Below are 27,824 nucleotides of genomic sequence, written 5' to 3' on the forward strand. Positions count from 1 at the left end.
GCTGGGGCGGATTTCAAGATTGTCGAGGTGGAGGAGTTTAAAGGAGTGAACCCGACTTTTGCCGCCATCATGGCGAGGAATCCCCCGAATCCGTTTGGAAGAGGCTATCTCAGGCTCTATGTTCTCTGTGGCATCTGCTTCCTGAATTCGACTATGATGGGTAATTGATGAATCGATTTGTGTATCAGAGCACGGCACTAAATGGTCTTGATAGGTTTTGATAGCTCGCTGATGGGGTCCATAAATACCTTACCAAGCTATACGAAGTACTATGGTCTGCCGGAGCATGGAACAGCCTCTACTGGAATAGTGTTCGCCATCTTCCAGGTATGTGTGTTGAATCTCGGCTATTGCCCATAAGATCACTGACTTTGGGAGATTGGACAAATGACCGCAGCGCTCTTGTAAGCATCAACACAATGCGACATTGCTGATGCATAGAGCTAATGAGACAGTGTCTGGATGGCCGACTGGCTTGGAAGGCGATATTTCATCTTTATTGGAACCAGTGGGTAGTACTTAGTGGCTTGTTTTCTGAGACTGACCCAAGATCCCACAGCCGGCGTGATCATAGGTGCCATAGTTACTGCCACTGCGAAAACGCTGCCAGTTTTCATCGCAGGCCGTTTCTTGTTGTCCTTTTTCGCCACTTGTGCTTGCAGTGCGTCGCCTTTGTATCTGGTTGAGATTGCGCCGCCTTTGTATCGTGGAACAGTGGCAGATATGTGGCCCATTCAATCATATTCAGTTAAGCACTAATCACTGCAGGCTTGTACAATACCTTCTACTTTATTGTAGGTATGCCTCGACACTTTAAAATCATTTCTGACTGCATCAGGGCTCTATCCTTGCCACGTCATCTGTATATGGTACACATCTACATCTTCAAAACAGAGGAACGTTGGACTTCCGTCTTCCGGTCAGTACTAATCTATCACCTGCTCTACATACCGCAGTCCTGATACAAAACAGTTGTGGCTGCAGATGTTATGTCCGGCAATCGTTTCCTTGGTCGTTTTGTTCTTCCCTGAATCGCCACGATGGCTGGTTGCAAAGGACAGGCACGAAGAAGCGCTCAGTTTCCTGGTGACATACCACGCGAACGGTGTTGCTGATCATCCGCTGGTAAAGCTTGAGATGGATGAGATGATAGCGTCGTTGAGGAGTGAGCCACCACCGTCATGGAGTAATTACTTTGACATGCGTACTCTCTTCAAGACACGGGCTAGGCGGTACAGGACTATGCTGAACATGACGTTTGCATGGTTCGGTCAGTTCTCTGGTAACAAGTACGTCTGATAAGTTTTTTGAATGCCAGTATTCCGCTCATCCTAACAGCATCGTCTCCTATTACCTGCCATATCTCGTCGCGAACGTCGGAATCCGAGACACCGATACTAAACTCCTCCTTAACATCATTTACGCGCTCGTTGGCTGGATTTTCTCGACGGCAGGGTGCCGCTTCCACGATATCCTTGGGCGCCGCAAGATGCTACTAGGTAGCACTGCTGGGATGATTGTAAGCTTAGCAATCACAGCTGGGTGTGCGGCTGGCTACGTCAACACAGGGAGCGTTGCCTCGTCCTCTGCGTCGATAGCATTCATCTACATCTTCGGTGCTATCTTTGCATGGGCATACACCTCTATGCAGCCCATCTACCCAGCCGAAGTCATGGGCAACGACATGCGTGCCAAAGGTATGGGAACCTACAAGATCGTCGGAGGTGCAGCAGGCTTCCTCAACACATTCGTCGGGCCGATCGCGCTGCGCAATGTAAGCTTCTCCTCCTCCCGTGGTGGTTGCGTTTCAGACGGCTGACTAAAAAATAGATCGGGTACTGGTTCTACGTATTCTTCGTGTTCTGGGATTGCTTCCAGTTTGTCTTCATGTACTTCTTCTTTGTCGAGACAAAGGGGCTCACGCTCGAGGAGCTGGATGAGATTTTCGAGTCGAAGAACCCGAGGAAGGCGAGCACGGATGTGAAGTGGCTGCAGCGTCGCACGCTTGTGGGTTCTGATGGCGAGATTATTGAAGAGACGAAGCAGATGTGCTGAGAGTGATCGTTGAGATGATACTTGCTACGATGTTAACGTTGTAGGAATGAGGTTTGTGACATTTCTTCTCAGTATACCTCGGGGCTCTAATATGGTTGCTGTCAGTGATGAACAGTGAAGATGCCGAGATCTCAGATCAAAGGCTCCATCGCCTATATCTGATTCTACTCACCGGCTCGTCAGTAGATTAAGTCCGCATACTCAACTATCACATACCCACCTGACATCACATCTATCAAACACCGAGCCTCAATCGGAAATATATCCTAATAAACAAACGTCCCTGCAAACAAAACCACACAATACACAACCATGACACCCCAGATAATCTCTCTTACCAACACCAGCCCTCCCCAAGACTGTCTCGCCTCCATAAACCCAGGCCGCCCAACACCCGTCTCCGGCTCAACAACCATAACCTCATCCCACTCCGGCACCGTCGGCGGCGCAAACATATACAAAACCGGCACCGCAAACGACGTCGCCAAAAGCAGCCACCACCCAGGCGGCAAACACGAACGCACCAACAAATGCAACAGCGCATCCCGGACATCCCCACCCCGCCCCCTTACCTCCCACGCCCGATACACATCAGTCCCTCCAGCGCCCAGCGCAAACCCCACAAACCCCACAAAGAACCAGATATGACAATACGCGCCTATCAGTCGTATCCGCGTCCGCAGCCCTGCTCTCCACCTCGCACTGCGCTCCATGAGATGATCACGCACGGCGCCCGAGGCTTGAAATGCGATTTGCACGCCGCCTAGCCAGCTGGGCAGAACGTAGCAGCGCACCACGGCGACGGCGAGATACGGCATCATGAACTGCCATGCCATGGCGTTTCGCTGGCCCTGGAAATAGCCCGATGGCAGCGCGAATGCAACGTCGTTGAGGCGCAGCGAGCAGATCCAGATTGCGGCGAGGCGGATCTGCCAGCGCAGCTCGGACGCGGTGGTGGAGACGAGGAGGGGCCGGCCCCAGTAGAGGAGGGTGGGGAGGGCGAGGAAGGCGAGGAGTTGGGGGAGGATGAGGAGGGTGGTGAAGGCGAAGGTGAAGATGCACCAGCGTTGGGCGAAGGTCATGTGTTTGGTCTTTTTTTTGGGGGGGTGGTTAGTGTTTTGGGTGTATGTTGGGATGGGGATGGAGAGAGCTTACGTGTTTGCCTGGGAAGCCCCAGTTTAGCACTTGTGCGGTTTGAAGTGTGCCTACGGCCCATCTGGTGCGTTGTTTGAGGTCAGGGAAAGTTAGAGAGTGGTCGGGTATGGTGTGAGCAGGAATGACATACGACTTGTTATGCTTTCTGGAACCATGCCGATTTGTAGGAATTCATGGCAGTACGCAGTCTTATATCCCTCTCCGTTCATGATGCATGAGAGCAGCTGGTCTTCTGCCATGGACGGGGTTGGCCATCCGCCAATCTGGTCGATGATGAATCTTTTCATTACGACGCCGCTACCGGTGCACCAAGCAGTGCCAATATGATCCTTTTTCAACTCCAGATAATGTATGAAGTCGCAGAGAGACTGACAAAGAGAGTCGTCAGCCGGGACATTCCAGAAGGTCTGCGGTGGCGATATGAGACCGAGGAGAGGGTCACGCAGGAGGTGTGGTAGCAGGGCACGTAGCCATTCCGGATGGGCAATCATGTCCGCATCCAAGGTTGCAATGTACTCTGCACATCCACCTGGCAAACCAACTACAAAGTCAATGCCGGACTGGAGATTGCCCGCTTTATAGTGATGAGGAACGCCAGGGTATTTCCGCCGGGCCTGGTAATACAACTGCGGGTATTCTACCAGCAGAGGCTGTAAGGCCTCTTGTAATTCCGGATCTGCACTATCGTCACATACGACGACTCGGTATCGATACTGCGGATAATCAATGTTACAAGCAGCCCGAACACTATTCACAATCACAGGTATGGCCTCGCCACAAGTCGTCAGGAGAACGTCCACAGTAGGCACCGCCGCGCCTCTCAGACGCAGCTGAGGCCGTTCGCGATTGCCAAAGGAGAACACTAGAATGGACATGTAGAACAGATACGGTACTGAGAAACGTCAGCTAACATTTCGATAGTAGTGAATGTAGCCGTACAGATGCAAACGCCCTCCAAGCACACGAACATCAGCGAGGCCTCCGTGATCCTGCCGTTCACAGCTCTAGACTTGTAGTTGCACCAGATTCGAAAGGTGAAGTACGCTGTGTATGTAAGGAAGACCCACACGATGAGTACAGGATGTACGAGCATCAAAGTGCGGCACCATGGTTTGACATATTCGTGATCGTCGTATTTGTGGAGTGTTTCGACTTTGTATTCGCTAGGTTTGTGCCGGTCGCTGTAGAACATTTCAACCTTTTCGTCCCTCTTCTCGAGATCCTCGCTGCTGGCTTGGATGGAGTCGTCATGGCTCGATGTGCCTGTTGGGAGAACCGCGTTGTTGGCTGAGCGTTGACTCTGGGAGACATACGGGCTGCAGAGTCCCAGTTGATGGTCCATCGTGAAGGGCCGTGCAAGAGTTTAAGAATACAGACATGATTCAAAACGATTGCGTATTGCAGTGTGGCTTTATATGCAAGGAGAACTCGATGTACCTTAATCTTTCTACATTAAGTTCCATTTTTCAATTGAGAAAAAGCAAAATGGAATACGCAAGTTGAATGTCAAGTTGGCTGTAGTGACAATCATTCTTTTACTTTGCCTATTTGAATGTGCCTTCAAAGCCCTGAGTAGATATTCCTGACTACACCCTTGATGAATATATGATCTTACCTCATACCATGAATGATGAGTCTAGCCTACACACGATCTCAAGTGGAAGAGAGATATAAGACAATGGTAAAGCTCTAGCTCCTAAAGAGAACACGACTCTCTACATTCTCGTAGCCTGGACACTTGATGCTGTGAAATGTTGAGGTTTGCCTAGTTTCGCCGTGGCCGGTCTAGCTTCTGCGTCTCTGCAAGGATTAGCTACTAGACCACAAGGCAGTGTATCCATATATCACTGAAGCATCCGACGACGAATTGGCTAAGTTTTCTTCTGGTGTTGCACACGATCGTAAGATAACTGTACGATTATCTTCGGGTTACATGTCCGTGCGTACCTGGAGCATTATGGTATAGTTGGATCTACTTACCAATTGTGCTTGTTCCGGACGATGCAGTATGTATGTACTATGGATGTACACTGTGGACTAGCGCAGAAGCACTTCATTAGCCAACTCGAAAGCTAGTGCCAATCACCAGCCTAGCCCGTGCGCCATTAATAGTTCTGCAGAATTCATTCGATGCAATTATCCTCCCCCTTCATCTCATGTTGGATTATACATAGCTGCGTAGTGATACATAAATAGCTTTGACTATGAGAGAGAAAGCGGCATGTATGAGCACCCGTAGATGCACAGCTAATGATACTTATCTATACTAGTACTAAGTACGTTCGTGGGCCCGGTGAACGACGAGAACAGCCGCTTGTCCATGCATGAATGAATAGGGTGGGCGCGCAACGGGCCGCAAGCTTTGATACTTAATTACCCTGCGGAGTCCTAGCGCGAATTCTCAGGATCAATATACTGTTTGGGGATGTCAAATTCATCGTTAAACGTTCGTCATTTAGTATCCTAATGGATTCTACTCTCCTTCTATGGTCCTGTCACTACTTATCACGAATCTAGCCAAACGTCGTCGAAAAGTCCATGGTGAATTTAGATCAGGAGAGCATCGATGCCATCCAGATGATCTTACCGCACCAACTCCCACTCTTCCCCAAACCCAAAGTCTACACGCTTGACAACCTCCTTGTCATACATCCCGCCCGCGAGGAAACGATGCTTGAAGTCACCAAAGTCGAAAGAGTCAGAATGCTTATCCAGACATAGCTCGCCCGCTTCGGTGCTGACCTTGAGCTTCGGGTCATGCGCTGCACATAACACCACGCGGTCGGATTTGATCATAACAGTTTTGCTTCGATCATCTTCAGCGTCGATACGAATCTGGAATCGGGTACGGCCTTGACGAGTCGCATAGATGCGACCTCCGGTCTCCGCAGCCCACCAGTACAGAGATGGCTCTGACTTGGATCGCACATAAAAGCTACGGTGCGATAAGTATCTTCTTGCAGAACACACAAGAGTATACACTTACGTGCCACCGCTGATGTGGTCAGTCCGAGACGCCTGGTCCAACATGCCAGCGCCGTTGCGTACAGCGGTACCACCAGCGGCATCAACAATAAGTGTGAGGAAGATACTTAGATACGGGACCAAAATTCAGGTAGAGTGGAGTGAATGTCTCCTGTGGCATACGTATAGAAGTCTGGAGACATTCGCTCCATTCTCAGTCCTTTGTGCTTCTGATGTGCCCGCCACCACTCATCAATAGTATCGGCATCAGCTGCCGAGACAACAAACCGAGTCGCGTCCCGGTGAGGAGTCTGAATGGAAGCCAGTAATGTTAGTAGTAGTAAACATGTAGCGCTTCTCGACATACATATTTGATATAGGCGTGGTGGACCATTGTGCTGAATTTGGCTCAACAGAAACAAAGGATCGAAAGTAAACAAATTTCCACAAAAGCTCAAAAGACTTGGTAAGGCCAAACTTGACTGAGTCTTTGCTGATGTATTTATATTCATTGGACTAAGAACTAAGCACCAAACTACGCCATAGTATTTCTCATGCCTGCGTGAGACAGCGATAATGCTGTAATCGTGCATGCTCTACCAGGCAGGAGAATTTGTTGTCCGAGCTAGCATTTGGGCATATAAGCACACTGAACTTGCAACGCAACTCACGCAGCGTAAGAGTGAACCGTTGAGATGGCGTACATCGTAGGTTAATGTTCTCAGCTGCAGCATGATTTAGCGGATCAATAGGAACGATTTCCGAACCGGAGAGTCGACAACAACATAGCAGATCTACGAGCGCCCTGCCTTATTCGTTCTATCAGCTACAGTCGCACAGAGTGGCTTATGCCGATCCATGAGCCTCTCCTCTCAGTGTTGGTCGCGGAGTTAATGCACCCATGGATACACTCAGATCCCACTAAGATGATACGCCATGTGTCCGTTGGTCTGTTGACTATCGAACCTCTCCATTTGAGAAAGTCGGAACTATCTACTCTGCAAATACATAAAAGTACACTCCGAAGTTTGAACTCGGTAAGGCCGAGACCGAAAACTTGGAGTAGATAACTATTAGCATGAAGAGTCATTCCGAATTTTCGAATAGCATTCTTGCGTGGGCATAGCATAAGCAACTTACTAGTACCAGTAACAACTTCACGTGAATATATTGTGGGGATTACTGGATGATATAGGTGCACTAGCTATTGTACAGAGTTGTCAGATATGTCAGACTAGTTATATCTATCAATGCTATTTCGCTCGAGCCAGTTTTTGAGGTAGATGTTTAGTAAACCTTCGTAAATAGCCAAGAAAAATGCCGACAATAGCGCAAGTGTATTGACCAAGATACATTGTATTCGGAGTTAGTCCTTTGCATTGATTCTGGACTTTAGAAATCATTCTTCTTGCAGAAGTGGCTGCCACGAGGAAGGTTGTGCCGAGTAAACATCGATGCAGAAAGATCCGACACCGGCACCAGCCATGGAAAATGTCTCAATAGACAATGCTAGATCAGCGAAGCGTTGCATCACACCAAACGGACTGCAGCTCCCCTCCGGAGGTGAACTCCGAGGTAGTGGCTGGCCAAGACACAAGAAGGGGCTGCGTATATGTCCTCTAGGTTGCATCGGAAGTTGTTCAGATCGAGGTTGGTCTGCAGCCCAGTCCGGCGAGACGTCCATAAAGAGCTGACGCTTTCTGTGAAGACAGCGATATCGCAATTCCTCACTTCTTCATTTCCAGCATGGCGCAAACACGCTTGACCCTAGCCTTGGGCATCTTCTCTTCTCTGGCAGCCTCCCAGACTCCTGCCGATGTCATTCTGTTCGAACAGATGGCCGAACGCCATACCGGTGCTCAAACGCAGAACTTGTCTCTCTTTCGCCCGTCTTCTTCGCACTCGAAAGTGATTAGTCTTGAAGACATCCTCCCAGTCGCCGATAGCACCGGCAATCTTCGATGCTGCCCTCAGGGCACCGTCAACGATGGCAAATCTTGTGTTTTCCTACACAGCGAAGTTTGTCCTCCAGGCACCAACCTAGAAGGCAATGTTTGCGTTAGTGTTATTGGACCCAGGTGCCCTGATAACATGACCTTCAACGGCCAGGTCTGTATCAGCAAGTCACCACCAAATTGCCCTCCCAGCTCTTGGTTCAACGGCCAGGCCTGTGAGTCAGCGGCGGAGGCCGAATGCCCCCCTGGTTTGAAATTCTATAATGGTGAATGTATCTCAACATCCCGACCCAGCTGCCCGCCAGGATTTGAAGCCGAAGCACAGCTTTGTGTCTCTAGGACACGTCCAACATGTCCAGAAGGACTCAAGTTCGACGATGGAAGCTGTGTGGGGTCACAACCACCTGAATGTCCGGCCGGAACAAGTCTCATGAATGAGCTTTGCTACGGCAATGGAGCTCCAGCTTGCCAGGCCGGTTATGTGTTTGAGAATGGGAAGTGTCTACACAGTTCTAAGCCTCGATGTCCAGGGGGTTCTACATTCGATGGATCCGCTTGTGTTAGCGATGAGCCCCCAAGGTGCCGTACCGGGACTCTCAATGGACAAATCTGTGAGTCTAAGCCAAACTGTCCGCCTGGCACATCTTTGAAGAACAAGGAGTGTGTCGAGGAAAGACCTGCATCTTGTCCTCCTGGCAGGGAAATCTCCTTTAATGAGGGTCAAGCAGCATGCTGCCCCACCGGATTCAAGCTCAACGAAGGCCGATGTGCTAAGTCGGCATACTCTGAGAGCGAATGCCCCATTGGAACTCGATACGATTCCATTGCCAAAGAATGTACAATTGCTCCAGACAACGAGCCGACATGTCCTATTGGAACTTTGTTCAATGGCGAAAAATGCGAATCGAAGACGCCACCTGACTGTGCTGGTGGTACCTTCACCAGTGATAAATGTATCTATACCGAATCACCCTCGTGCCCACCTGGCAGTACCCTGGTTGTTGGAAAGTGTGTATACTTAGTGTTCTACTACTTCATACGCTTGACGTCTTTCGCAACCTTGAATTCAGCCCCGGTCTTTGCTCTCACGTCCTCCACACTTGTGTCAGGAGCAAGTTCAGTTAGGGTGAGTCCTCCTTGTTCAGAAGTACGATCAACTTCGAACACACACATATCAGTTATTATAGTGCTGGCGCATCGAGCCCCAGTTAGTGGTAGTTTGCAATCCTGTACGATCTTCGGTGACCCATCCTTTGCAACGTGCTCTGTCGCTATCACCACCTTCGTGTGGCCGGGAGAGGACACAAGGTCCATTGCGCCTCCCATACCCTTTACGGTCTTCCCTGGAATCATGTAATTGGCAAGATTCCCTCTGGCATCGACTTGAAGCGCGCCCAGTATCGATACATCAACGTGGCCACCTCTGATCATGCCAAAGGACTCTGCTGAATCGAAGGTTGATGCGCCCGGTACCAATGTTACCGTCTCCTTGCCAGCGTTGACAATATCGGGGTCAACCTCGTCCTCGTGCGGGTACGGCCCCATCCCAAGAATGCCGTTCTCTGACTGCAGCCATACCTGCCGGTCCTCAGGTAGATACGCGGGAGCTTGCGTTGGAAGACCAACACCAAGATTCACGTAGAAGCCCTGCTTCAGTTCCTCAGCACAACGACGAGCAATCCTGACGCGGCGCTCAGCATGCTCATCAGATTTTGCTGGCTTTTCTCTGACCGGGGGCTGCTGGTGAGATGATTCTGGTGCTTTAGTAGGCCGCGTCTTACGAATTTCAATGTGCTTGGGCGAGGTCGCAGCTATGGCACAATCAGTGAATATACTGTAACATAGAATCACATTCAACTTACGGACGATCCGGTCAACATATATACCAGGGAGGTCGATTTCGTTGGAGTCCAGCTCGCCAATCTCGACAATGTTCTCGGCCTCTACGATAGTCACCTTTGCTGCTTTTGCCATTATTTGGCCATATGATCTCGTTGTGTATCGAAAATTACAGTTTCCAGCCTTGTCCACTTTCCAGGCGCGGAGTATCGCTACATCACCTGGTAAAGCTTTCTCGAGGAGAAATTTCCGTCCGTCGAACTCACGAGTCTCTCGTGGAGTACCATATGCTACTACTTTCCCATTCTCGTCAAATTGGGATGGTATCCTCCCCTCTTCAACTAATGTGTTCACCGCCGTGGGCGTGTAGAACGCCGGTATGCCAGCGCCGGCTGCACGTATTCTTTCAGCCAAGGTGCCTTGCGGACATAATTCAATGCTGATGTGACCGGTGAGAAACTTTTTTTCGAGAGCTTTGTTGTTTCCCAAGAACGAAAGTATCATTTTATCTACCTGACCGGTCTTGGTGATAAGGGATAGACCTCCGAGACCCTCGATGCCTGCATTATTCGACACGGCCGTGAGACTATGCAGACTCTCGACGCCACGGTCTCGAATCGCATGGATGATTGTCTCGGCAACACCACAAAGGCCAAAGCCGGCACTCAGTATCGTTGAGCCGGACTTGATGTCTGCTACAGCGGCATTGGCGGAGTCAAACAGCTTAGACGCTGATCGGTCAATGCTAGGCGCATTTGCGACGGATTCTATTTGTATAAACTGTCGCTGTGTCGTTTGCGTGTAGTTGCGGGACGAAGGAAAAGATGTGAGATGAACTGTAAGTGAACTACGCGCTGCGAATGTTCGTGGGATGAAAGAGACGAGCAGCGTATGAGGTTGCAGAAGCGACTTCATGGCGATAGCGTCAGTCGCGCGGGGCTTGGCGTGTATGTTTAGGCTTAGGCTTGTATACCAATATGATATGAAGTCAATTGAGATATGGAAATGGATGTAAGGAGTATATTTGGCATGTATATACCTACTTGGACTAATTACTCTTCTTTGCCATCGGCAGCGAGCTTAACATTACGACAGTGTGATCCACTCCAATGTCGCGGTGCAGTCCAGTTCGGAGACAAAAGAAGCGCCGAACAACGGCTAATCGGCCGGATCATTCGACCAATCAACGCTTGGTATCTCTACTCCGTCAACATGAACAGTTGCAGCATAGATAAGTGCAGCTGTTATGGGCTTGATACATAGACATTCGAGCCATATGAGCAATGCACCAGACTAATAAATACGTGTCGTGGCCCACGAGTCCGTGGCCTCAAGAACTCATTGATATTGTCTCATGTCAGGGACCTTGATATACCGGCTCTAAACTCTGGGCTAGTAGCAGTGACCGGATCGGTACGTCGTCATCAATTCCACGCGCATGGCTTGTGCTAGTTATTAGTTCTGTCTGACACGCAGCTGTGGCACCACCGAGTGCGTCTATCACACGACCCTTGGCCCAGGCAGAGCGTGCCAGTTCTAGTTGAGGCATCCCGTATGACTCTGCTGAAATTGAAGTATCAATCTGCCATTCAGAATTGCATCACATCGTTATGACACAGCCATTTTGCGTCGTTAATACACAAATACACATAATCACGTATTATGGTACTGCGTCGATCGGCCATATACGCTTCTTTCTTGAAGAACTGGAACTTGGTATACTCACCTTGTGTGATTTTCTCATGCGGTATGACGAGTGTTAGATCGGGTCTTGTTGACGGTATAGCAGATTCAATTGGAAATACTGCTAGAGTTGACCCGTCTCAGATATGCAGAGGCGGAACAAGGCTTCTTTTTGACCGATGTGCGTGTAGGAACGCTTTTTCAGGACTAGCCCAGAATGCGTGAGTTGAAATACAGCAGATTGTCGGCCTTGACGTTGCTAGATCTCAGGACGATACCTTACCCGCACTTTGGCAAGTCTGATGACGGGAGCCATTGCTACAACTGTCTGTGCACCATCAGATGTTTCGAAAGATCGGTCCCAACAATAATCTGGATCGCGGCAATATCAATGATACCCAAAATTGTCGATACTTTAAAGACGGAAGACATCGAGTTCCTGATGAAAGGTGAACTTCAGCATGGCTTCGAATCTTCGAATGGCGCCGAGTAAGATGCTCTGGTTCGTTTCCATGAAGCCAAACTCCGTTCCGTGTTGGTAGTACCAGAACTATCTCTTTTGTTTGGACGTCTTCTTCAATGCCAAAAACCTCATTTTTTCTTCGTCTGGGTTTTAGTTTCTCAATTCAATTAATATGTTTTCGCGCTTCCGAGGTTAATGCCGCCCCAGCAAGTTGTTACCAAGAGACAGAAAATACAGCTCGGGTGAAGAAGATGGCATATCTAGAGCTATGGGATATAGTGTTGAGCAATATGCTGGAAACAGGAGATCCTTCCATTTGAAGGACACGTTCACATGTAGACGAAAGTTGGCTTGCACGTGTTATAAGTTTGGTGCCTGAGGCATAAATAGCCCCAACCTCCTCCATACCAAGGTTAATCTAGACTCTGCATCAGCAGCTTGACGTCCGTGATGCTGAATTCCTCCTCCATGGCGTAGATGTCGTCGCTCGATCATTTCAGCTCAGCGACGAAACAAGCCGCATGTCTGCACTGTCGAAGAAGCAAAGTCAAGTGTAAGAGGGACCAGGGTGACGTCGTCTGTGAACGATGCCAAAATGCCGGGCTAGACTGCTCAACTCCTGGGCAATTCCATGTCGGCAGACAGAAAGGGGTGAAAAAGTACGTCTTAATCCCTATACCACTCATGTAGTCTTCTGAGACCGAACAGTAAGCGCTCAGGACTGGAAAAGGCAGTTTTTCAGATTGAGGAAGCACTCAAAAAATCACGCAATGATCCACCACTTGGCGCAGCCAGTAACACTGAACTTCATCGTCTCCTAGATGAAGCACGATCCCGCCTGTCATCATCAGCACAGGGGCCAACAGGACCTATTCCAGATATCACTCCATCGAGACACAGTCTTGACGTAGACAACCAACAATTAGCCCTCGATGATGCTGAAAATCCATTGCAGTTGCTTGCACGTGCGTCTGATCTACAGCTATCAAGTCCGCAAGGTTCGACACAAGATGTGACGACACCATCTAATCGAAGGCCTACTATTTCTGGTCCTCAAATCACGCCCAAAGCCCATCGTTTCTTCCGGCCCATGAGAGCCACAAATGCTAGTGAGGAAGAGCGACATAATGACTTGGATCCCATAGATCTCGGGCTGGTTACCATTGATGAGGCAGAAATGCTCACCTCTTTGTACGTGCTGTGAGCCGACTTTTCATATTCCCAACTCACCGTGTCAGCTTCCATCGAAACCTCGCGCACACGAGATGGGGACTGGATCCGTTTTTGTATACGCTAGATTTTATCCGTAAACGCTCGTCATTCCTACTCACTTCCATCATGGCGGCTTCGTCTCTGTTTATTTCATATACCGATGCATTAGCCAAACGGCTCTCTATACACACGAAGGTGCTAGCTCAGAGAGTCATCGCACAGAGACTACGTTCGGTTGAGATAGTTCTAGCTTTCATTGTGAATATTCCATGGATGCCGCCTGGTATGTTCCCTCAAGCCTGCTTTATACTGGGCATCATCTCTAATAAGAGCTCTTAGGGGATCACTCGGCCGACGACGACACAGGGCTTTACCTTGCTACCGCTATGAGTATCGCTTTGGACCTCTCCCTGGACAAAATTATCCTACCATCGTCTTATATAGATCGCAAAGTCTTAGATCGAATACCCAATGCCGATTGCATTGATGCTCGGAAAGCACTAACAATGGACGGATTTGACGGTGTAGATCCCAGTACCGAGTGGGGCCGACGACTATGTAATAACAGAGAAAGGATTTGGATTGCCTTATTCGTGCTAGAAAGAGGAGTCTGTCTTGCTCGAGGCAGAAGATACACAGTTCCCATCAGTCCACTTATCAACCATTGTGACAAGTTTCACACCATTGACATTGCTATTCCTGGCGACCGAGCAATGATATCGATGTCAGTACTTCGACGAGACTTGGATGGCCTCTTCAGCGAAGTCAGACTTCGATGCGACAGTTTTACATCATCCGATAATGGATCGAACATTGCACGAGACATCGAACGCAGTATTGAGAAATTCTTTGACAGTTGGCTAATCATCTGGACTGCAGGCAAGAAGGAAGCATTACCACCCTACGTAGAAGTTATGATAACGTCAGTGCACATGACCTCCACTCCTTCGGCGCTGACGATTCTGTGTAGACATACCAAGCTTTCGACATATACGAAGGTGATGAACCATCCTACAGCTCCTCTAGAGGTATGTATTGTCAACAGTATGACTACAATATGCACTTTAATGCGATTATGCTACTATAAACTGACTGAACCGTAGGTTAAGCGTTTGTTCAGAGCGTCTGCTCTGTCTTCAGCGCTCAATGTCATGCGGGCCGTCGTCCAAAGTAGCTCGCAGCTAGCATCAATGCCGAACAATACATGTATCATGTTAGCATTTGCGTATGTCATACAATTCTTGCAGCTGAGAACTGAGCTTACATCAAATCAGGGCCTGCATGGCGCTCAACCTATGCACTGGGCCGTCTTCCGGAGGTGCGAATCTCGCCCCAAGTATCGCACAGCTCATCGAAGAGGCCGCAGACGTTTTGGAGCGTCTGGGAACTACCCCAAAGCATAGGAGAGGTCAATCTGTGTACTACGGAGAATATCTTCGTGACCTAGTGCGTCAAGCGCCAGTTCCTCTTCCTGCCACAGCGCCACCTCCAGCTGAAAATCCTAAGCATGCGGCCCAGACGATGGAGACAGTTTTCAGTAGTGGCACGCAGCAGGCGTTCCATACGCTACAAAATTCAAACAACGTTTTGTGGGGAGAACCACTGCACTTCTCTGCTATGTCTGATGATCAGATCAATGAAGCGATTGGCCAGGGATTCGATACGACGATGTCTGAGACATCAGGGCTATGGCTCGATTGGAACGATATGCCAGAGTTCGGGTTCCAGTAATCGTCCTGCATGAGTACGATGCGCGCCAGAGATATTTAGACTGAGCTGATCTGCGATCAAGTTACAGGGCACTTGAGAGTGCGCAAATGCTTATCGATTATTTGTATATCTTACAAATGTAATACTTATTATACTAATACGATTTTATGAGGTTGAGGCGAACGACGTCGAGCATCGTAAGCCCAGCCAATATCTGAGCGCCATGCATGCGACATTAGGAATGAGCGGATATCTACTACTACAATTACAATTTACATATTGGCTAACTTGAGATATTCGACTTTGATTTTCACTTGACCACTGCGGATACTCCGTAACGGGGTTTTGACCACACTACAGGCATATAAGCCTTTGGACCAACCACATAGAAAAGATTAAGCAATCTTACATACCGCATTGATGCCCCGTCATTCGGGAAGGCTCGATAGACGAGACGTGAACCACTTAGAGCGCAATGTGTCACTGTCCAAAAGGCCAAAGCCTTTCCCATTCTTCTTTCTCCTGCTCATTTTTAGCAAATTGCTCGATGATCTGTGTTTTCATCTGTGCCAGAGCGTCGAGAGTTTCATCATATTGGTCATGCCTGACAATACCCTGTTCAGGAAATAGTTCACCGATAGAATCTCGGATTGAACTCATCAAGTTCATTCCTTCTTCTGCGCCTTCCAACTCAGCAGCAATGCGTGCCCGGTGCTGGGTGGAGAAGTTTAATGGAAAACTCTTATTTTTTGCGCCAGGAAGTGTGTCCCATAGCTTCTCTAACTCGAGTACTTGTGCAAGATATGTGGCTTCCCCGTCGATGATGATGTTGCGTGCCAGCAGAAGCAGGGAGAACTCTGGGGTACGCTGGAATTCGAACGCAGCATGGAGCTTCGGATTGGCCTTATAAACCCAGAAATTGTATAACGCACAGAGCGATCGCTGAAAGTACCGGGTCTCTGCGGCTTTTTTAGCTTCCGGATCCATGCTGTGGAAGTCTGCAGGATACTGCGGTCGCTCTATCCCGGTGACCGGGGTTCCAGCGTGGTCAATAAGGTGAGGCTGACGGGCCAGGAAGTATAGCGGAGATATCTCAGTTGATTGCCAGTCTATAATACTGACGACCTCTGCGGGGTTAGACGGATTGACAAAGATATTGGCAACGTGCAGGTCTTCGTGCCATAAATGCGCCGATGAAATAGCCGAATTAGATGGTACTATCGCATCAAGTAAGGTCATGTAGCAGTGCAAAGCTTCAAGTTTTCTTTCGCGAGTGGGGATATAGATGCCTGGACCATAGAGGGTAACGGGGGACTTCGGGAGGTGAGGCAGTTGATTGATGCAAGTTATCTCGCGCTTGCCAATAGCTGAGTGGAATTCAGTCAGTGTCTTCCCTGGTTTAATTCAGTCAAGTCACATCTGGTATCCCGCCTTATACTCACATGGACCTCTGTCAAGTTTGATGTTGACTCGCCCATTATCAATCCATTCGCGCCCGGGCGATGGGCCAATGGCGTATTTGGTATCAACAATGTCATGACCATCTGCATCGACGTATAGTGCATCATTCCCAGTGTCACTATCAAGGTCCTTTTTATAGTACAACCCGCCAAATTTCTTAAAGGAAATCGAATTCCAGGATTTCTGGTAGCCTGCGACAGCTTTAACAACGGCAAAACGCTCCTTGATATCCAAAGATGGCCAAATTTGTTCTAACTCGACACCGCTGGCCTTTTCCATAATGATATACTCAGCACCGATTGGGTTGCTCTGAGCCCGCGAGCTCCAAGCTAATACCTTAGGAACAGGGGTGCCAAGTTTCTCCCGAATCTGTGAGGGCTTTAGTGATGCCCGTGTAAGTCAATTCTTCGACGTTGCACACGTACAAACTCCATGGTAGCAACTTCACTTGCAGTGGTTAGATGAGGTATGCCAGCATTTGGATTGGGAATTTTCGCAACCACTTGAGAGCCGTTATCCATGGTGAGAAGCATGCTTTTATTATACATGCCGTCCGGATATTTCTCGATGCTGATGCAAGACTCTGCTCCCACAGTTTCAGCTGCGCATCGAGCTAATGCGTCTACATTGAAATCAACACATCGTTGAGACAGCTCAAACTGCTCGTCAGTTATGAAACGGCCCCTGGTGTAGTTGAAGAGGTCTCTACCATTTTGTAGACCTAGTCCAGTTAGCTAGAGACTGGGATGAAAGCAGATATTTTCACCCAGAGTTGGGGACTGCGAGATCGTCCGGGAAGCGCAAGGGCTCTCAGTACTTAATGCTCTTGCATTAAGCACATATCTAGCGATGCGTCCAGGTGTGGAACGAAATCTGGCCCAAGATGTTGCAAGATTCTTTGTAGACATGGAGTCCTGAGTCAGGCCAAATGTTCGGAACTGTGGAGGCAACTATAATATGGGCCAAGTGACTGAGTCCATGTCCTTGACGTTCTAGTCTGTTATCCGTACATAAGGAGGTGACGTGCGATTTGGTTGACTCCCTAATTATGTCTGAGAATGAGATAACAGACAGTACAATTGCAAGGAGTAATAATAGTAAGGGCACGGTTTTGCTCTACCTGGGAGCACTACGCCTAATTGGGTATAGTAGAACACCAGACGGGCTGCAGGTGAAAGCTGGATATGACAGACGCTTGCCTGGCGTTGAACACCTCCAACGCGTGTTCGATCACTCCCCTCTACGCAATGTCTTCATTCCGCTCAAGCCGTGTGAACCGCTCTGGCAGGACAACTGCTGATCACGATGTCTTCGAAGGCCTTCCTATCCGTCAATGGCGCGTCTCCGACGTGTCCATCGCGCCGCCTCAACAAAACGAACCTGTTATAGACACAAACGCGTTCCCCGAGCTCCCGATGCCGAAAGACTCGCACATGCTCCCTGAGCATAGTCAACAGCTGCTACGCGCTGCGCGCGCTGGAATAGCTACGAAACCGGCCACCACTGTGACCGAGGAAGACAAGGAAAATGATGAAGCCGAGGACGAAAACAAAGACGTTCCGCGCGGCTTCACCGTAAAGCGCTATACCAAACTCGCAAGACATTTGGAAGAGCCGGAGGTGGAATACCTTGCCAAGAGACGGAAAGGCCTGCCCTCAGCACACCTGTCGCATAGTATCGCAGCTCCGCTTGCGACAAATGTTCCGATGCGCAAAACCAAAGTGAGGAAGATTGATGCAGAAGGCAAAGAGCAGATCTGGAGCGTGCTGGTACCAGAAGGTCAAACCGTTGAGGGTGAGGTGCTTCAGTCCGAAGTGCCCGCGCTTGAAGCGTTACCAGCACCATTGCCAGGTACCGTGGTCGAAGGCGTCGGGGTCGTCAATTCAGAGGGGATGGTTGTTGCAAGTGATACTATCCGTCAAACACCACAGAGAATACGGCGGCCGCCTCCGCCAAAGAAGAAGCAGAAGGGTCCCGGGAGAGGCCACAAGAAAGTCAAATTTACCAACCCAGACGGCTCGATCAGCGTTGCTCCTACCAACGGACTCAATCAAAATGGACTTGCAGTACCTGGAGCCGCGCCATCTGGAGCGTCACTTGGTGGAACCTCGGACATGGACACACCAATGGGTGGCACTAACGATGTCGATGACGACGAAGACGATGATGGAGAGGATGGCGATGAAGGCGACGACGACTCTGAACACGAAGAGGGCGAGCTCTCCGAGTCACCAAGCCGACCAACGATACAAGAACCACCCAGATCCCATACAGGAGACGTACACATGACCGACTTCGCGACCGATCCTCCTCAGCGGAGCACACTTCCGAATGTCCAAGTGTCAGAAGCCGCGTCACTACCTATCCCCAATACACAAGCCGTATCGACTGCCAGTCTCGAGCCGCCTCCAGGTCCCAGTCGAGAACCGTCAAGCTCTCCAGATCTCCCGCTTGCCAACAGCAGTAACAGTCAAGCGAAAGCTCCGAGTCAGCCTCTTGTAACTGCTCCCGACTCTATGGACACATCAAACGACACCGCTCAAGTCGCACGCGCACCTTCACGGGAACCCGTCACCGCGCCCATCGATGAACCCGCAGCGCCCTCCATCCCAGCACCTATTGAAGCCCCAATCACGGCACCAATCCCGTCGCCAATTGTATCCCCCATCGAAGCTCCACCAGCAGCTCCCCCAAGCGCAGAATCAAATACGCAACCTCCAGAAGCACCCACCACAGACCCAGTGGTCGAAGCCCAAGCCGACTCTATAATACCTGCAATCACACTACCAACAGCTACCATCCTCGCTCCCCCACCACCCATGGAGCCCGCAGTCGACCCTCACCCTCCCACCGAACCCCAAAAGACCGAAATCCCAATATCATCAGACGCTCCTCCCCACGCCCTTGCCGTGAATCCATCACCTCCCTCTTCATCTTCTTCCGCACCCGTACTCGCACCGCCCGTCCTCCCTCCCCCGGTACCGGCGCCCACGCCTATAGAACCCCCCCGCGAGACTATTTCCGCACCTCCACCTCCACCTCCACCGCACCTCTCACCCGCAGAACCAATCGAACCCGTCGTCCATCCCGATCCTACTCCTGCAGCTGCGTCGCCACTGCCACCACCACCACCGCCGCCGCATCAGCAGACATCAACACAAGCACAAGCACAAGAACAAGCACAAGCACAAGAACAAGACCAAGCACAAGAACAAGCACAACAACAAATACAAGAACAAGAACAAGTACAACCCGTCCTTCCCGAGCCATCGTCCTCTTCCGCCGCTGCACCGCCGAAAGATGCAGGAAATGCGGGAGAGGCAGGAGATGGAACGGATGAGCGCTTTCCAGACGGCGAACCGGATTTGCTGGGCAGTTTGGAGAGACATCTTGAGGAGTAGTGAGCGGTGGTGGTGGTGGGTTGGTATTGGATGGCTTGGATGTTGATATTTACAGTAGATGAAGAGGACAAGGCAGGTGCAGTGGGCCGCTCTTGCTTGTGACGGGATGAGATGGACTGGTATGGACGACTTCCAGTTTGGGGAAGAAGAGAAATGACCTCAGCACACACGTACGCAACGCACGCACGCACGCACGATAGTAGAGAGCGTCGACCTTTTTGTAAAATTTTGAAAAATATTTATTGGTTGATTGACTGACTGATTGATTGATTGATTGATTGATTGATATATATATAAATCTTGAGCAACATTACGACTTTCGTAGCTTCGTGTAGGTAACTTGTAGGTGAACAAGCATGCCGCCCAGTCATTCATGTATGATACGTATGGATGTGAGACATTGAAGAGAGCATGAAAGAGCCTACAAGACTTCCGTGCGCGTCCCAGCGTAGACGCAATACGCATCTGTCCATCCATCCATCCATCCGTCCATCCGTCCATCCATCGCACAATACATAACCCCGCCGTCCGCTCTCGTCGTCGTGCACGCACATGGAAGCCAGCCTTCCAAAAACCATCACAGCGCATGGCTAAACCAACGATATACATCCAGTTCTACGACTCGCGCCGTGATACCCAGCCTATGATGCCGTTCACGCGCGCAGTGGCAGGAACCATTGCATCGGCGATACAATCAACGTCCTGCGCGCCGACGTCGTCCTTGAACTTGACGTCGTAGCGCAGCACGAGCGCTGCAAAGGCCGTGTATATTTCTGCCCAGGCGACGCTGTTGGGGAGGAGGGGAGTTAGCTTTTGGTCTTTTTAAAAAGGTGTTGTGTGTCTGTCTGTATAACACTGACGGTGTATGTGTATATGTGGAAAGGGGGCGCGACTCACTGCATGCCGATACATATCCGCGTGCCTCTGCCGAAGCCCGCCCAGAACGGCTTCTTCTCGCCGGGCTTGACGAGCCAGCGCTCTGGGTCGAAGCGTTTGGGATCAGCGTGGATGCTGGGGTCCATGTGCATGTTGTAGATAGTCATGCTGACGGGCGTGCCGGCGGGGATCTTGAAGCTGTCGGCGTATACGATGTCGCGATCAGGGGCGATGCGGGCGGCGCGCGTGACGAGGCCGGGGCTCAGGCGCATGCCTTCTGTCAGGACGGCGGTGAGGTAGGGTAATTGTTCGAGTTTGGAGACGGGGTCGGAGAGCGGGTCGACGGCGGAGTCGAGGAGTTCGGCGCGGAGGGTGTGGAGGATGGAGGGCGTGGTGTAGACGTGGTAGAGCATCATGCGCAGCACGCTGGAGCTTGTTTCGGTGCCGGCACCGACGAAGACGGAGATGTCCTGCTGGATGCGCATGGGCAGTTTTTCCTCGGGCGGGAGGTCGGAGTCGAGGATGACGTCGATTGCGTTGCGGGCGGCCTTGTTGTCGGATTGGGCGGCGGTGCCGTGTGTGGTGATGGTGTTGGAGACGATGCTGCGGATTTCGCTGGCGAACTTGAACCATTCCACGAAGGCTGGGTCGGTCTTCTGCATGAATCTGCTGGGGATCTTCTTCATGAGCTTCATGTAGCCGCGGATGTGCTTTGAGACGCGCCAGATTGCGCCGCCACTCTGGCCGACTTTTGTCATTGTCACGTTGAAGGTAGGGTGTTGGAGGAGGCCGTAGGACTTGCCCAGGACAAAGTCTGTAGCGACATCGTATGCCAGTGCTGTGAGTGCTCCACCGATGTTGACTGTTGAGCCTGCGGCTGCGGATTCGTCGAGGCGGTCGAGGAGCTCCTTGACGTGTCCTTGGATCATGCCATGCTTGCGGGCGACGCTGGCTTTGGAGAAGTATGGGTTTACCGGGACGCGACGGCGCCTGTGTAAATCGTGGTCGACGGTGTGGATCGTGGCTCCAGGGCCGTTCAGCGCATCCCAAGCCCAGCCGTACTTGTTCCAACGGCCATCTTGGCGATAGAGCTTCTCGTAGAAAGCAGGATCGTGAATGTGGATCTCATAGGGACTGATGCGTACGATAGGACCTGTAGAACGACTCGAGTGTTAGCAGAGTGTTGCGAATGTTCTGAAAGTGGGCATCTCGGCTCTGACCGTATTTCGCATGCAGCTCGCGGAGCTTGAAAGTGTATTGACCCTTCTTGACTACGTCATAGTAGGCCTCATAGTATCTTGTGATCGCGGCGATTTTAGGACCTGGAATTCTCGAGAGCGGGTCGAGGAATAGACGGTAGAAAGCAAGAGCTATGAAATAGAAAGGAAACGACAGCAGTAGGATCTGTATGACTGTGACGATCATGTTGAAGGTGTTGTCAAGCTTGAGCAAAGGATCAATTCGAGAGTTCAGCCATGCAAGCTTAATGACAATGAAATGCGTGACTTGCGCGGCGCGTGAAGGGTAATTCAGCACTGCTGTTGATCACAAATGTCGCACGCAAACATGTAGAGCTATAACATACAATTGACGATTACGATACTACGCGTGTCCCACCACACACACACTAAGGTCCATATCGAGATCTGAGTACCCGTGGACCTGTATAGACTAGACTAGGCAAAGTAAGCAGCTATTCACGGGCGCTAATACGACGATGCGTGATAAGACGACGCTGCATGGGCCGATATATGCACACTTTCGCACACCTGCACAGGGCCCTAGCATGTTACAAATCGCTACATGCACACGCACATAAATACATACATCTGAGTATCAATGCTGAGTCATGGTGTATTGATCTGCGGCTTGGGATCTTATTGCGTAAGGCGGTTGTGGCACACTGACTCCAAGCTGGCGGGAGAATCTGCACGGGTAGGCGCAGATGTCAGACCGGTATGACGAGATGGGCGTAAAAAGTGGGTCGTCACTGCCAGACTATCAGAGTGTGTCACTGCACTATTTCTGTGCGCGTCACCTGACTCGAACTCGATTGGACTTGTCCTGCTCCGTATCCAGTACTAAGCATGGGTAAGACAACCTTGAACAACTGGAGACCCGTCGGAAGCTCCCATCCCGCCACTGCGCTCAATGGCGTCGATAAGCATGCATGCCTAGAATTACTATTACCATCGTTATTATCATTAGATACTGCCGGGCCAAGCAAGTCCTGTTTTTGATTCATTTGCTCACGTCATAATAAGTGAGGAGGTGCGCTGGCTGCTGCTGGAGTAGAGGCTCCAGCTGGCGATTCATGCATGCTCTATGCATTGCACTGCCCAGAAGAAAGTTGCAAGTCATATGTAATTCTATCGTTAACTATAAACAGAAATGAAGAAAAAAAATTAAACCTCTGCACCATTGTCTAGCGTCCATCGCCGACAGATGACACCGCGTATCCATCTGTGTGCACAATGTCCTTGTGTGACGAGTTGTTGTGATGGACCGAGTCTAGAGGAGCAGGCGAGTCGCTGCGCGTCCCGCCGAATCTGCCCGAGGTAGGCCGCACACCGAGTGCGAGGTAGGAGTCTTGGCTGCTGGTCGCGCTGAACTTCTCCTTTGACTTGCTGAATATTGATGAGCCAAATGAGCGGATCGATGCCAGGTTGATCCTCATAATCAGCGATGCGAACGTGGGCACGGAGCCGAGGATGATGACGAGACATTGCTCAGCCACGGCCCATGGCAGGGATTGGACTGCGTGGTACTGCGCGTCGGTCTGTTCGCCTGTCGGAGGCTGCGAGAGCACAGTCTTCATGATCGATGCTAGCGCTGTGACCAGGGAGAAGGCCATGATGGTGGCAAGACCAATCTTCTTCTTCAGCGGCATCTGTAGTTTCCAGATGATGGCGATGGGGAAGAACGTGTATGTGATGTCTGAGAAGGAGAACATAGCTGTTACGACGTGTTAGCCTGTGGCTGGTTCAGATGGCCATCTTGATGCGACTCACATTGCACCAGATATGACGAATATAGCTGAATGTTAGGGTTCCATCGTTTCGCCGGAATCAAGGGGTTCCATAGAGCTTCGACAGGATCTGACTGCGCAAAGATGATGATGATAACCATGATGCCTCCGATGCTCTGCAAGATCGTAAAAATGATCAAATACACCTTCAGCCATGACTTCCGGTTGAAGATCCTGATGAGAAGGATGGTGATGGATATGCGCGCAAGAATTGAGACGAGAATACCGGGCACGATGTTGAACCAGACCCATTTCAAGATGTTGACCTGGCCAAAAAGTCAGCGTACATTCATCAATATCCAGGCGCCTGCACTCACTAATTGATTGTACGTGAGGTCCAAGTCATGTTTTCCCATTCCATAGGAATATGACACTGTGATGAACGCCTGAGCTGTAATCTGGAGCACCTGCGGAAGTCCGATTAATTGCTTATTTCTGCTCCAAAGTAGACTAATCACCTACTGTCGCTGCCAACATTATCCAGTCGTCCAGACCTGGACTACTCGGCGCTCTGCTGCGCACGTAGAATCGGAATGCTATCACGGGTATACACAGTCCGGTCAACATCCACGTCGTCCCGATGATCAACGGTCCTTTCCCAGGATCGCTGGGATTCACCGGTGGTGGAAGCATGCTCGGATCCATTGCGAAGGGAGACCAGTTGTGTGTGTGTGTGTGTGTGTGTGTGTGTGTGTGTGTGTGTGTGTGTTGTGGAATTACGAATCGAACGATCAGACGGCGACGTCGAAAGTCGGAAGCTCTTTCAAAAGCAACGCATACGTGGATCAAGAACTTGAGATCGTAGGGCGATAGAGCACGTCCCCAGTACTGCCTTATAAGAAGCGCGCTTGAAATCGCACCGTATGAAAGAACGTAAAAGGCGCTATAGATATCGACGGTCTCTGAGCGATATCTGGGCTAAATGATGCTAGGTTGGCGCGGGGCGGGGCGGGCTCGGTGCGTGTGATATGATTAACGTCTCACTACGAAATTAATTAAGGAGCCAGCATCATCCCCGACTAGAGATAGTTTACGCCGTCTGTAATAACATTGGCGGATAATTGTTTAGAGACATCTAAGCTTGGAAATGATAGGTCATCGAAGACAAAGGATCAGGTCTAGTTCTTTGTTTAGTGGTAGGTATACCTAGTTATATAGAGAAACACCCAAGCTCTTCTAGTCATAGGTCCTAGTTATCCTCAGCATCACACACTACTCGCTTTAGTAAGTCCTGGCTCACCAGGAGTACAGATGGATGACTCATCTTCCCAATACATGATAATACATGAAAATACATATATAGACGACTGTATTTCCAAGCCCCTTTGCAGTGGAATCCGCATCCTCACGCAGGGGCTACCCCACTCATTACTGCAACAATCCCTGACCTGAGAAGTGTTACAACTAATGCGCAATTGATGCTGGATGTTCCAGGGGGTTCACAGGACGATCAGAGAGTCCCCCGACAGACAGGAAATGTCGCGCTTCAGAATGAGGGACAGTCGATTGCGCCACTGACTGCCCTATTATATACAGACGATATGACACGCATAGATGGTGTTTGGGTGAATGAGCCTCTGATCGGCTTCCTACGCCTCCATTTCTGCTGTCGGTCGAGAGATAGCCGTAACGTTAGTCGTCGCATCTTGTGGATGATCGACGATTCACTATACTTAAGGTAGTAACCATAAGATGTCAGTGGGGTCACTGGTGTGGCCGCTGCCACTGTGTGTGTCTGTGTGTGTGGCGTGGCACCAGCCCGCCCGGCCGTGGCCCGCCCCCGCCACATTCTGGCTTCAGTTTGCGCGATGGAGCAGCATCAGCCTTAGACCTGTATGACATGTCTTCCAAGGTTGCGCAGTCTTTACCTGAACTCCGGTCCATTGTGTGAGTGCTGTTTTGCTGTCCTCCGAAGATACCGGACATCCTACTCGCGGAGGATAGAACTAGAACTATACTGCTAGCTCCTCCGCTAAACGCTCCTTGAAAACATGTTCTGGCCGGAGCATATATCTACGATCGGCATTCTCGCCGCTACCCTTTTCCTTCTCCGTGTACTACACTCCTTTGGCCATTTCAAGATTCAGCACACGTTATGGGAGAAGATCGGCGTAGTGGGTGTATCTCCGGGCGGTGGTATCTTCTCCTGGCTGCTCGCTGTGCTGAAGTCGCCCGTGAAGCTGGATGAATATCTCCAAGATGGCTACGACAAATATTCGAAGCAGGGCAAGCCGTTTGGACTGCCTACCATGTGGATGGGCGGTTATCTTGTCATCCTACCTCGTTCAATGTTGCACTTTCTGAACAGATCCAGGCAGGAGCTCTCCGGATTTAATGCTTTGCTCGAGGGCATCCAATTCAAATACCTCCTTTCAGATCGGGGACGAATCTGGTCCAATCCAATACATTTTGAAGTAACAAACGATTTGACATCAAAGGACTTGGCAGTTCTTGCGCCCATCATGATGGAAGAGTTCGAAAATGCATTCCGTACATGCTGGGATGATCCGGGCATGGCCGACAATGGTCTCATTACTGATGCATTTGCCTCCATGACACGAATCACATCGCGCGTGTCGGTTAGAGTTATGCTTGGACTTCCTATCTGTAGGAATGCAGAGTATATGGAAGAGTCAATGCGGTACTCCAACTCTATCATGCAGAGCGCAGCTATCATCAATTGTCTCCCACCTTTTATGAGGCCTGTGATAGGAAGACTTCTTGGTCTATGGACGCGGCACAACGCGCGGAAAGTACTCAAGTTCATGGTTCCTGTGGTGGAAGAACGACTGCAAAAGCATAAGCAGATGGGTGGCGACGCACACAGCCAGGTACAGCTATACTTCGTTTCCACTGACTAGGCCATGCGTACTGACTGATAGGTATCGCAGCTCGATATGCTCCAGTCACTGATCCGCGTAGCGCAGAACCATGGGCCAGCGGAGTTGGGCGCCGATCGAATAGCTAAACGCGTTCTTGCCCTCAAAACCATGTTCATTTTCGGCATTGGTTGGGTGTTTGCGCAAGCCGTCTTGGAAATCTACAGCAATCCAGACTGCGCCGATATAGTCCGAACTCTAGAGCAAGAGTGCCGTAGAGTAGCGAGAGAGAATAATGGATTGTCGACACGCGAGGCAATCGACAAACTGTACCACGTGGATTCGGCGATCCGGGAATCGATGCGTCTGAATGATGCCTTCCTGCATACTTTGCCTTTCGATGTTGTAGCAGGCTCACCGATCGAATTGAGCAAAGGTTGGACGATAAGTCCGGGATCACGAGTCCGCATGGCTTACCCAGGACGATTTGTACATTTGGACCCTGACATATATCCTGAGCCACGGCGTTTCGATCCGTTCCGTTTCGTGCATAAAGGCGACACTAACAGTTCAGAAGAGTCCGGAGAGGAGGCCATGTCCAAGCAAGAATTGCTAACCACGCCTAGCAAGTCGTTTCTTTTCTTCGGCTATGGACGCCACGGCTGTCCTGGCAGATGGTTTGTATCTACGCTGGTGAAACAGGCTTTGAGCTACGTGGTTCTCAATTACGATGTGGAGGTGACGAATTTGCCGGGCAAGAAGCAGTCCCTGTTGAACTTTGTGCTCCCTCCAATGGAGGCAAGACTACGAGTGAAGCGGAAAGTATCAGTCTCGACTGAGTGACAGCTCCGGCTGTGATTTAGGGATTGAGTCAGTTGACTCATACTTTTGTGGGGGACACTCTTGCAACTGAGAACACTGAGCACAGTGTTGTACCCAAAATTTTGGTGTCACAGGATCATATACTCGGTGGAGACATCGAATGATGATATATCGGACAGAAGTTTGTTTTGATCACGTGGGGGTCCTGAGCAAATGTGGATGGATAGTATGGCCTCAGGCCCCAGCAAAAAGCCTTCTCGTATCCTCAAAGCTTCGCCAAATTCTATTTCCACGACATGATGATACATCTTCCATCAACGAACAATATGCCATCTGTGACGGCGCATGTCACCATCAACCGGGATTGATGCACACCAGTCT

At 50.2% G+C, this 27,824-nt stretch overlaps 11 protein-coding genes across 11 annotated transcripts; 5 read left to right on the plus strand and 6 right to left on the minus strand.

Annotated features, from left to right (window-relative positions):
• Positions 1–69: 69 nt before the first annotated feature.
• On the plus strand, positions 70–2,055 carry EJ05DRAFT_493242 (lactose permease; the record flags this gene model as incomplete). Its single annotated transcript, XM_033746100.1, has 10 exons — positions 70–160; positions 215–327; positions 379–404; positions 456–508; positions 560–706; positions 769–794; positions 839–919; positions 973–1,289; positions 1,339–1,774; positions 1,831–2,055. The coding sequence occupies 10 exons, from the start codon at positions 70–72 to the stop codon at positions 2,053–2,055; spliced, it is 1,515 nt and encodes a 504-aa protein (XP_033599931.1).
• A 133-nt stretch (positions 2,056–2,188) lies between these two features.
• EJ05DRAFT_529170 (nucleotide-diphospho-sugar transferase) lies at positions 2,189–4,402 on the minus strand (the record flags this gene model as incomplete). The annotated part of the gene is made up of 4 exons (XM_033748927.1): positions 2,189–3,146; positions 3,211–3,342; positions 3,363–4,102; positions 4,150–4,402. 4 exons carry the CDS (start codon positions 4,400–4,402, stop codon positions 2,322–2,324), a joined length of 1,950 nt encoding a protein of 649 aa, XP_033599932.1. The 3' UTR covers positions 2,189–2,321.
• Positions 4,403–5,793: 1,391 nt separating this feature from the next.
• On the minus strand, positions 5,794–6,568 carry EJ05DRAFT_529186 (uncharacterized protein; the record flags this gene model as incomplete). The annotated part of the gene is made up of 4 exons (XM_033748928.1): positions 5,794–6,145; positions 6,197–6,301; positions 6,358–6,485; positions 6,542–6,568. 4 exons carry the CDS (start codon positions 6,566–6,568, stop codon positions 5,794–5,796), a joined length of 612 nt encoding a protein of 203 aa, XP_033599933.1.
• Positions 6,569–7,920: 1,352 nt separating this feature from the next.
• On the plus strand, positions 7,921–9,050 carry EJ05DRAFT_501018 (uncharacterized protein; the record flags this gene model as incomplete). The annotated part of the gene is made up of 2 exons (XM_033747062.1): positions 7,921–8,965; positions 9,040–9,050. The coding sequence occupies 2 exons, from the start codon at positions 7,921–7,923 to the stop codon at positions 9,048–9,050; spliced, it is 1,056 nt and encodes a 351-aa protein (XP_033599934.1).
• Positions 9,051–9,158: 108 nt separating this feature from the next.
• On the minus strand, positions 9,159–10,883 carry EJ05DRAFT_439796 (3-oxoacid CoA-transferase; the record flags this gene model as incomplete). The annotated part of the gene is made up of 2 exons (XM_033741893.1): positions 9,159–9,940; positions 9,992–10,883. The coding sequence occupies 2 exons, from the start codon at positions 10,881–10,883 to the stop codon at positions 9,159–9,161; spliced, it is 1,674 nt and encodes a 557-aa protein (XP_033599935.1).
• Positions 10,884–12,551: 1,668 nt separating this feature from the next.
• Positions 12,552–15,299, plus strand: EJ05DRAFT_511287 (uncharacterized protein). Its single transcript, XM_033748234.1, has 6 exons — positions 12,552–12,773; positions 12,823–13,305; positions 13,353–13,609; positions 13,666–14,354; positions 14,430–14,551; positions 14,601–15,299. Exons 1-6 carry the CDS (start codon positions 12,592–12,594, stop codon positions 15,055–15,057), a joined length of 2,190 nt encoding a protein of 729 aa, XP_033599936.1. The 5' UTR covers positions 12,552–12,591; the 3' UTR covers positions 15,058–15,299.
• EJ05DRAFT_465617 (uncharacterized protein) lies at positions 15,190–17,569 on the minus strand. Its single transcript, XM_033742782.1, has 4 exons — positions 17,264–17,569; positions 16,923–17,218; positions 16,479–16,866; positions 15,190–16,430 (listed from the first exon to the last, which is right to left on the minus strand). Exons 1-4 carry the CDS (start codon positions 17,403–17,405, stop codon positions 15,517–15,519), a joined length of 1,740 nt encoding a protein of 579 aa, XP_033599937.1. The 5' UTR covers positions 17,406–17,569; the 3' UTR covers positions 15,190–15,516.
• Positions 17,570–17,707: 138 nt separating this feature from the next.
• On the plus strand, positions 17,708–20,113 carry EJ05DRAFT_476738 (uncharacterized protein). The gene has a single exon (XM_033744101.1). It carries the CDS (start codon positions 17,745–17,747, stop codon positions 19,896–19,898), a length of 2,154 nt encoding a protein of 717 aa, XP_033599938.1. The 5' UTR covers positions 17,708–17,744; the 3' UTR covers positions 19,899–20,113.
• Positions 20,114–20,142: 29 nt separating this feature from the next.
• On the minus strand, positions 20,143–22,474 carry EJ05DRAFT_476740 (trichodiene oxygenase). The gene is made up of 3 exons (XM_033744102.1): positions 21,995–22,474; positions 20,796–21,927; positions 20,143–20,685 (listed from the first exon to the last, which is right to left on the minus strand). Exons 1-3 carry the CDS (start codon positions 22,197–22,199, stop codon positions 20,514–20,516), a joined length of 1,509 nt encoding a protein of 502 aa, XP_033599939.1. The 5' UTR covers positions 22,200–22,474; the 3' UTR covers positions 20,143–20,513.
• A 635-nt stretch (positions 22,475–23,109) lies between these two features.
• On the minus strand, positions 23,110–24,842 carry EJ05DRAFT_391150 (uncharacterized protein). Its single transcript, XM_033741324.1, has 4 exons — positions 24,265–24,842; positions 24,120–24,209; positions 23,786–24,068; positions 23,110–23,729 (listed from the first exon to the last, which is right to left on the minus strand). The coding sequence occupies exons 1-4, from the start codon at positions 24,445–24,447 to the stop codon at positions 23,200–23,202; spliced, it is 1,086 nt and encodes a 361-aa protein (XP_033599940.1). The 5' UTR covers positions 24,448–24,842; the 3' UTR covers positions 23,110–23,199.
• Positions 24,843–25,692: 850 nt separating this feature from the next.
• EJ05DRAFT_391217 (cytochrome P450) lies at positions 25,693–27,518 on the plus strand. Its single transcript, XM_033741325.1, has 2 exons — positions 25,693–26,633; positions 26,694–27,518. Exons 1-2 carry the CDS (start codon positions 25,794–25,796, stop codon positions 27,462–27,464), a joined length of 1,611 nt encoding a protein of 536 aa, XP_033599941.1. The 5' UTR covers positions 25,693–25,793; the 3' UTR covers positions 27,465–27,518.
• The last annotated feature ends 306 nt before the right edge of the window (positions 27,519–27,824 follow it).

This window comes from Pseudovirgaria hyperparasitica, assembly GCF_010093815.1.
Source record: "Pseudovirgaria hyperparasitica strain CBS 121739 unplaced genomic scaffold EJ05scaffold_9, whole genome shotgun sequence".
NCBI classification, from domain to species: Eukaryota; Fungi; Ascomycota; class Dothideomycetes; order Acrospermales; family Acrospermaceae; genus Pseudovirgaria; species Pseudovirgaria hyperparasitica.